Source organism: Charadrius vociferus, unplaced genomic scaffold (genome assembly GCF_000708025.1).
Source record: "Charadrius vociferus isolate BGI_N301 unplaced genomic scaffold, ASM70802v2 scaffold50, whole genome shotgun sequence".
In the NCBI taxonomy this organism is placed as follows: Eukaryota; Metazoa; Chordata; class Aves; order Charadriiformes; family Charadriidae; genus Charadrius; species Charadrius vociferus.
This window is the reverse complement of record NW_009646445.1, coordinates 1,663,482-1,671,792: the sequence shown is the minus strand read 5'-3', so window position 1 is coordinate 1,671,792 and position 8,311 is coordinate 1,663,482. Positions and strand designations below refer to the sequence as shown.

Below are 8,311 nucleotides of genomic sequence, written 5' to 3'. Positions count from 1 at the left end.
CTGGTATGGAAAGCACCCCCAGGAAAGCACCCAAGTACAGCATCATGAGCAAGGAAGGGGTCATGAACCACCACCTCCACACTCCTGCTCTAGCTCTATGCCACCTACATCGTTAGTGGAACCAAGTTTCCCAAATCTGAGTACAGTAATGCAAAAGGAAACCATAATATCATTAGATATATGTTTTCTCCATGTTGCTTATCTCAGCTGAAAAGTTACAGCAGATTTTAAACAATCACAACTACTTTATTTGGAGAAACAATGAGATGAAAATTATTCAGGGGAGGTTCTCAATAGGCCTGAAGTGCTAGAGTACCATAGGAAACAATAACTGATTGATGCCGGAAGAGACTTTGCTCCGTATTTTAAAATACATTTTAAATATTCTTATGATCTTACTAATAATCATGGTGGTGCAGAAAGAACAAACACAACCAGTCCACTTTATTCCCCACTGTAACTGACTTGGAGCTATTCCTTGACTAATAATTTTCCTGATGTTTTCGCTAAATGGCACAAGTCTTCAGTCAAATTGTGTTCTTGAAATCCGAATTTAAATCTTGAAATTCAAATGCAATGTACCTTAAAATTCACGTTTTTATCCAAAACCAAAGTTCTGGAGTTGTGCCCCAAGCTTTGCATTATGGCTCCACTCCCCACACTCGTGGGCAGGGTTTCCCGGTGAGTGTGATGGCTGCGGGGCAGGGCTGGGTGGGCAGCAGCCGCCAGGCTGGCTCAGACCTCCGGGAGCTGCCCCCAGCAGGCAGCGCATTCGCCGAATCGCCCAGCACTGCGAGGCGCATGGGCTGGGGCATCTGCTGCCACCATAAGGCCAAGCCTTCAAGGACCTCAATTCCATCATTTCCCAAAACGCCGGGTCACATGCCACAGCCAAATCTGAAAATTTCCCCGGGGTTGTAGTGCGCCCTCCCAGAGCCAAACAGAGCAGCACGGTCTGGAGGTGGCCCAGGTCCACAGCCAGTTTATATCACGGACAGCCTGAGAGCCACAACTGCATCTCAGCAATGGCTCCTTAAGGCAAATAAACTTCTAGCCCTGGTTGTTTTGAACGTTCCTCATACAGCCATCACTGGAAATCTGACCTCATATTTTTCCATTTACAAAATAGGCTTAGGGCCCCCTCCTGAAGAGAGCTGAGCATTCAGGCTCTGTTCCAGCCAAACTTTAAGCATATGCTTAACTTCAGCGTGCCTGTGCAGGGTCAGCTTAAATATGTGATCCTGTAATGAGCAATCACTAAAATATAGCGGAGCTCTGGGAATGAGGGCCACTGTATTGCTCTACTCCTACGCAGTCGGGGAACTGCAGCACATTTTGGAGAACTAGAGCATGCAGAATTAACTTCGCCTTAATTTAGTCCCCTGAGTATGCCATAAAGTTACTGCTTTGGTAATGCTGTCCTCTGAGGACATTATGACATGCCAACATAGTGAATACTTTCCCATCTGATGGTAGTGACAAACTGCTATAACACAAAGTATAAAAAATTCAGACCCTTCCTAGTCTGGTAGCCACCATACCATCAGAGGATGACATTTTATATCTGTATTAAGAAAAAAGAAAGAAAGTATTTACAGTACCCTAGCCAGTAAGACAAAAATGAGCTAAAGTGCCAACCAATCTACAATGATTTTCTTTACAGGTACTTATGTTATAATCCTACCACCCCAAACTGAGCTTGTCAAGTTATCCTTCAAATCAAATGCAAGAGAAAAATCCATCCTTGGCTGTGTTACTGTAAACCCAGCCAGTCTAGTAAAGTGAGAGTTACTCTTCTATGTATTTGGCAAATATGGGAGCAGAATTTACCACTCGGTGTAAATATTTCTGCATAGTTTGTTTAAAAAAAAAAAATCTTGCCTATTCCTCTTTCTGGCAGACTCTTAAAAAGTAGTAAATATGCAGATGGGCATAGTGATATATTTTGTATCAACATATTTTAAATGTGTGCATATGCATTAGCTATATAAATACATTCCTCAGGAAGTCTGCCAGTGGATATACTACAAAGCTCTGCGTGTTACATTTGGGTTTGCTTGTGCAGTAGCACAGCAGCATCAGAAAGAACGCCTCTAGGCTTATTTGCTCTATGACAGCTCACACTTACCTGCGTAGTTTCCCCTTTTCTATCAGTACGTACAAATGATTTACATGTATATGCTCTTCGTACACACACAGTATATATATAAATATACATACGTACACACACATATGCGAGCATATGTACTGTATATACACATAGTCCAATGCCTTCATTATAAAGCTGTTCTAAAGCCATAACAAAGTGTATGAACTTTCTATGAAATAACTGTTCTGTACAGTAGCTTCTACAAGAATCAACCACTTGATGAGTCTCTGCTGTCCCAGTATCACCTTACAACTAATGATGGGCGATCCACGAAGACCATAGCAGCATGCCAAAACCATATGACATACCAAGTCAAAGTGTACTTGACACTGAGCAACACAAGAATAATTCCCCACTGACCCAGTTGCTGCATCTCCACCTCCAGCCCTGAGCTTGTTCTGTGCCACCCCATGCACACAGCCTGTCCCACCTCGTGCTGCCCAGTACCCCTGCTCCTCCACCCCGCACGCAGCATCTGCCTCTCATCCTGCCCCCTCTCCCTGTTCTTCCCTTTCTCTAGAAAATCTGCTGCACACACAGACCCCTGAAAGCAAGTGGGACGAGTGGGTCTTGTCCAAGCGCTGCGGTACTGCCCTGGGGGCTGGAGAGAGGCAGCCCCAGACGGTGCCCAACACCACCCTGTGCTGCAGCAACCCTCCGCAGCCAAACCAGTTTCCCCCACTGTGAGACTGGCTGAACCTTGGAGACCGGCAAAGGACAAGATAGGAGAGGACATCTGCCCGCTGCCCTTCAAATCCCACCATCCCCTTATCTAAAAGGTTTAACAGTGTCGTGTTTCGTGCAGTTACTGTGCTCCTTTTCCGGTATCGATACCATGAACGAGTCAAAGGGTATCACCCATCACTATTTACATGAGCATTGACAGACGGGGGCAATGGAGGAAGCTGCTGCAGACCTGTGGGTGGATATATATGTGTATATACATATGGTATCATCAACCATGCACGGAGGTCAATACAGATACTGTTGCAATGGCACTATGAGAACCATGCTCTTCTACTTCATTGCACAAGGAAAAGCCACAACAAGTACTGTAGTGGGAACACAGCAAAAAAGGCAACCTTGCATTTAATTCTAGACAAAAGTCATTTTGCTTTTGCAGTGATGATAAGCTAGAATGAGCATTATGGAATTCTGCTCCCCTCCCCGCCTCCCCCCTTCTTTAGAGCTACTATTTAGATGAGCTACAGTATTAAAAGAGAAGCTACAAAAATGCTAGCTGCAAAAATAAAGGATGAAATAAAAAGTCAAGCATCCACATTCCCCGCAACTAAAAATGAAGTTCTGAGGAAAGGGAGGAGGGAAAAGAGAAGGAACTTACCACGCTGCGAGTGAACTTTTCTAGAGAAGTTCTACGACCTTGCTCATTCTCTGGCTTAACAGGGAAAAAAGTGGGGAGAAAAAAATACAGAAAAAAACCCTTCAGCTTAAATGCAGTTTTTCAAAACAGCAAAATAGAAGGAAGCAGCAAGGGGAAAATGTTGTAAAAAAAATGTAAAAAGTAGAAATCAATGTTTGCAACAGCAAACATAAGAAACCAAAACCCCTTAAAGAATGAGAGACTTCACTACTTTTACTCTTGGAGAATGTCACCTTTTCTCCTGTGAGTTTCTGGAATGGTTCAAACAGCGTCTGTGCATTGCTGTGTCTCACAGCTATTTGTATTGATTTCTTGTTCATTGAATTTTCCTTCTGTGGCTGTTTGAGCTGGGACCTCTGATTCTGGTTAACATCTGCCAAACAGCTGATCGGAGGCTCCCTTCTACTTGCTTAGAGAGATAAAAAAAAACCACAGTAACTTTTACAATATTAAAAAGCAATGTGCGAGTGAATACAGCGCTGGAAGGAAACCACCACTGAACTCATTGCCAGGGAACCTACACTGTGAGAAGACAAGCATGTGCATCATGGCTTTATTAACGTATCCCTGAGAACGTTGCTCACTGCAGCGCTTCATTCATTTGGCACAAGGGAGATCTAATTGTCACTAACAAGGAAGAACTAAATAATTTATTGGCATGTCTGCTGGAATATCTAAGGGAAAAAAAAATTGTTATGGAGAAGAGAAGAAACTCAATAATATGAAGGAAAGCTCATTGCAGTCAGAAAGCTGTGGGCACTGCCGATTTCCAGGACAGAAACTTATTTTAATGTGGCGAGCCAGCGAAATGGAGGTGATAAGATGGAAGTAAAACTTCAGTGAAGGGGATAAGGAGCTACATGTAAGGGAAAGCCACAGTAATGATGGTGTGTGACAGTGGACTGGAAAAAAGCCTTGCACTGGAGGTGCTCATGAGAGGTGCCTACCTGCTGTATCATTTGCCACAGATTCAGCTGCAGTAGCAATGCCCAGGACAAGGCACCAGTGCAAAAACCAGGCAGGGAAGATGTAAGGAAGTCAAAAGCATATCAGATAAATTGGATGAGAACTTGTGTAGGTGAGTCTAGGCAAAGCCTTTTGATTCTTCTGCGTGTCCATCACAGCTGCCATAAACAGCACCTCTCTGACGTCTACAGGGTTAGTCTGAAGCACACCAGGCAGAGATGGGGCTGATTCTCCCTACCGCATCGCCAGAGGCGGGACCAGGACATAAGACCCTTTTAAGACCAGTAATATTCTTTGTCTAGAAGAAAGAGTCAAGCAACCTCCCCACTTACAACCATTTGAGGAAGCCACACCATCAGCTCTGATGTCCAGAAGCAGTATCAAAAATGAAAGCTAGAGGCATGTTGTTTTAGCCAACACCGAGGATGGAGCCAAGGCCTCAGATCATGTACCAAGTGACAAAGCAGGCTTCCTGGCCAGCAGGGAGACAGGAATGTCCCCAGTCCAATGCTCCCCAAAGGAGTATTTAACATGCGCTAACTCAAGGGTTAGTTGCCTCTCCCTGCATGTGAGAGAGGAAAGGGAAAAGCAATGTCAGCCTCACTCTTCTGCTGAGTGCAGCATCATGGATCCCCTCCTTGAAGGAGCCTCAGAGGTGTCCCTGCACCTGGAGGTGACAGAGAGAGGCTGCGGTCCTGCTGCCTCAGCTGAACGCATCACGATGAGTGTGACTGAGGACAGCAGTGCATGGCTGTGCACTGGGCCTCCGCGCTGGTCTCCCACAGGGGCAGCAAGACCCACCAGCAGCCAGGGTAAAGGCACGATATCACCCAGGAGAAGAAATACCTAGACAAAGGATGGAGTGCTCTGTGAGGCGCCATCGTGGAGCAAGGCACTTGGAGTCTGCAGCATCGCATTGCTGCCGGCTGGAAAATCAGTGTCTGGACCAACTGCATTTTAAAGTGGAGCTTTGGCGTGCACTGGGGGCAAAGAAGAGCAAGCTGCTGAAAACAGGCTACGCTGTGGCACTTGTGATCAAAATTTAGTGTCTCTGGTTTTGCTACCAGCAAGCTGATGCAGCTTTGTTGCCCAGCAGGAAGGCAGGGCAGTGGTCTCCAAAGATGATGGGCATCTTGTTGGGGTGCTGAGAGCTCATCTAGCACAGGAGGTCTCACTCCAGGCTGTTTCCCTACTATGGCTGAAGACACGCGTGGGGAAGGGGGCACGGAGAGCACCAACAGCATCCCACAGAAGTGCCTTGAGAGCACAGGCTGCAGCAACCCTGCACCGTTGGCATGGGGACGGCAGGCTGGGACCAGCTGGATGCGTGGAAAGCTCATCCCCACAGCATCCAGCTCTGAGTCAAAGCATGACATTTTCTAGCAAAATAAAAAGCAGCTGAGGCAGGCTAGCTGCAGAGTGATGAGCCGGCTTGAGCAGTTTTGATGGCAGTGGGTGTGGGTGCTGGCTGTGCCGCTCTCCGGCTCTCCCTGCCCGCTTGCCTGCAGACCCCGTGGCAGGCAGCCGGCTGCGGAGGTAACCGCCTGCCTGCATCCCTCCAGCACAGCACGGAGGTGTGGACTTCCCGGCGGCCCCCGTGGCAGGCAGCCGGCTGTGGAGGTAACCGCCTGCCTGCATCCCTCCAGCACAGCACGGAGGTGTGGAGGCTGCCTCGCACAGCAGAGGAAGGAAATTTAAAAATAAGAAAGTAAAAAAAAATAAAAAATAAAAAAAGAGATGAAAAATAATAAGAAAAAGAGACAGAGTCAGAGCTTTCTCAGCCCTGTGAGCAGATGTGGGGTCCTGCGGAGGAAGTGTCTGGCAAGGCTGCGGATGCCGGAGCCGTGCCTGCTGCAGCACCACAGCAGCATTTGCACAAACACACACTGCGAGTGCAAAGGGCAAAGGTGGAGAAACACATGTGCATGCCAGGTCATGCAGTCCTCCAAGGTGCAAAAAAGGCCATCTTTTCCAGTAAATACACCAACAGACTCTACCAGCTAATGGCACAGGACATGTGCATTTGGATAAAATATGAAACAACCACCCCCACTGCAGACAGAAACCTCTCAGCCCAGGTAGGTGCAGAGAAATGGATTTCACCATGTAGGAGCCGTCCACTAATTATTGACTGTCTCCTCCAAAATTTCCTTTTTTTCATGATTAATTATTTACCTAGCCACCCCAGTTTTAAGTTCCTTTATGTAGATTCTGCTGGCACAGAGCACTGTAAGTAGAAAAAACTTAATGAAAACCAGCTGACATTGATTATTAGAAGTAATTACGAGAAAACTGCTCAGCATCTTTAGAACATTCAAGACAAGTCCTGCCAATGAATCAAACTGGTCATGCGTGCCCTGATGGGACCAAGACAGGGACAGAATCTGCAGTAGGAACCTTCCTGGACAATAAGAGCAGTCGGGACAGGGGGTCTGGATAAAAGCATTGCTTCAAAAGGTGTGTGCTGAAAATGGAGCCTGTCCCTCATGGTGTGAAGCTCCCAGCCACTGCCTTGCTGGCACTTTTTGCCCGGGATCTGTAAAGGGGTAGGGAAATACATCCAAAAGCTTGGTCTTCTGAACTGCAGGTCTGCAAAAATATCTCTCTCTCCCTCCCTGCACCCCAGGATTCATTTTGTTGGCTGTTCAATCCTTTTTCTGGTATGAGACTTTGGGGCTTGGGACGTGTTTCTTTTGAACTTTAATTTGTTAAAAAACATGTGTTCCAGAGGGAATGGCGTCAGTGAAAATAAAGGATTACCACTTCCCCAACCCTGGCTCAGGAAAAGGTCAGGAGCAGGTCCCAGGCTTCTCCAGCAGTCATGCACACCTGCCCAAAGCGAGAAAGCAAAGGGCATGTACCACGCTACCAAATGGCTTGGAAGAGTATTTTCCATCTGTTTTGTGTCCATTTGCACAGAGCCACAGAGAACTCACCCTTCTCTGAACCAGCTGGAGAGGGAAACAATGCTCTAAACCAAGCAAATACCAACCTGTTCTTCCCCTGGTACAATAGGGCTCACTCCTGTGGCTCCGCCCGGGCCGCTGCGCCTGCCTGTCCCGGATGCTGCCCTGCCTGCGGGCAGGGCTGGACAGCATGAAGCCACCCCGTACCAGGCTGCCATCAACACCAGAGCCGTGACAGCGCAGCTGCCGCTTCAGCCGGCACTCAAGTGCCCGCTAACTCGGAGATGCCCACCAACGTCACCATTGCACCTTTACGGGGAGTAATGGAAAGTGCCTTGAGGTCTTTTCTGTTCCTGTCTCTCCCTTCTCCTTAAAAATAACCAGCAGAGCACATCTGGCTGCTCCTTCACCGTCAACAAAGCTCCTGTGCACCACCACCCCCCGCCCCTTTTCCATGGTGCACTAACTAATCTATGCTGCTCTTTCCCCAGGGAATAAACCTTGCTCTGCAGCCAGGTCACCCAGCCCCAACTCCTCCTTGCCTCGAGTGGGGAGGTTTGTCACAGCACTCGTTCTGACATGAGGCTCGCTGCTGTCTAAGGACATTCAGCCTCCAGTTTGGCTGCTGCGGAGGAGGGCTGAGGGTGACTACCTGCTGTCAAGTAGCCCGCAGTAACGTGCGTATCAGGAGAAACAGGAGCAGGTCGACACTTGACTGCACAGCACGAGTGGGGCACGCTGCATAGATACACAAATACAACGCAATGAGCTGGTTGGGGATCTCAGCACCATCCAGCCCTTCGCTGCTGAGCCGGCTGCTTTCAGCGGACCCATGATTTCTCTCTGCTGCAGGGGGAAGGCATGGAGGCACAGAGCTCAAATTGGGACGGGTGTACAGCCGTTCCTGCT

General features: G+C 47.8%; 1 protein-coding gene across 1 annotated transcript in view; it reads right to left on the bottom strand.

Annotated features, from left to right (window-relative positions):
• Nucleotides 1-3,374: 3,374 nt before the first annotated feature.
• The window catches only part of RGS6 (regulator of G-protein signaling 6), a 255,842-nt gene continuing 250,905 nt past the window's right edge, over nucleotides 3,375-8,311 (bottom strand). The window contains exons 16-17 of the mRNA XM_009882506.1: nucleotides 3,492-3,545; nucleotides 3,375-3,389 (exon numbers count right to left, since the gene is read on the bottom strand). Of these exons, the coding sequence (XP_009880808.1) occupies nucleotides 3,375-3,389; nucleotides 3,492-3,545 (69 nt within the window). The remainder of the gene's footprint in view (nucleotides 3,390-3,491; nucleotides 3,546-8,311) is intronic.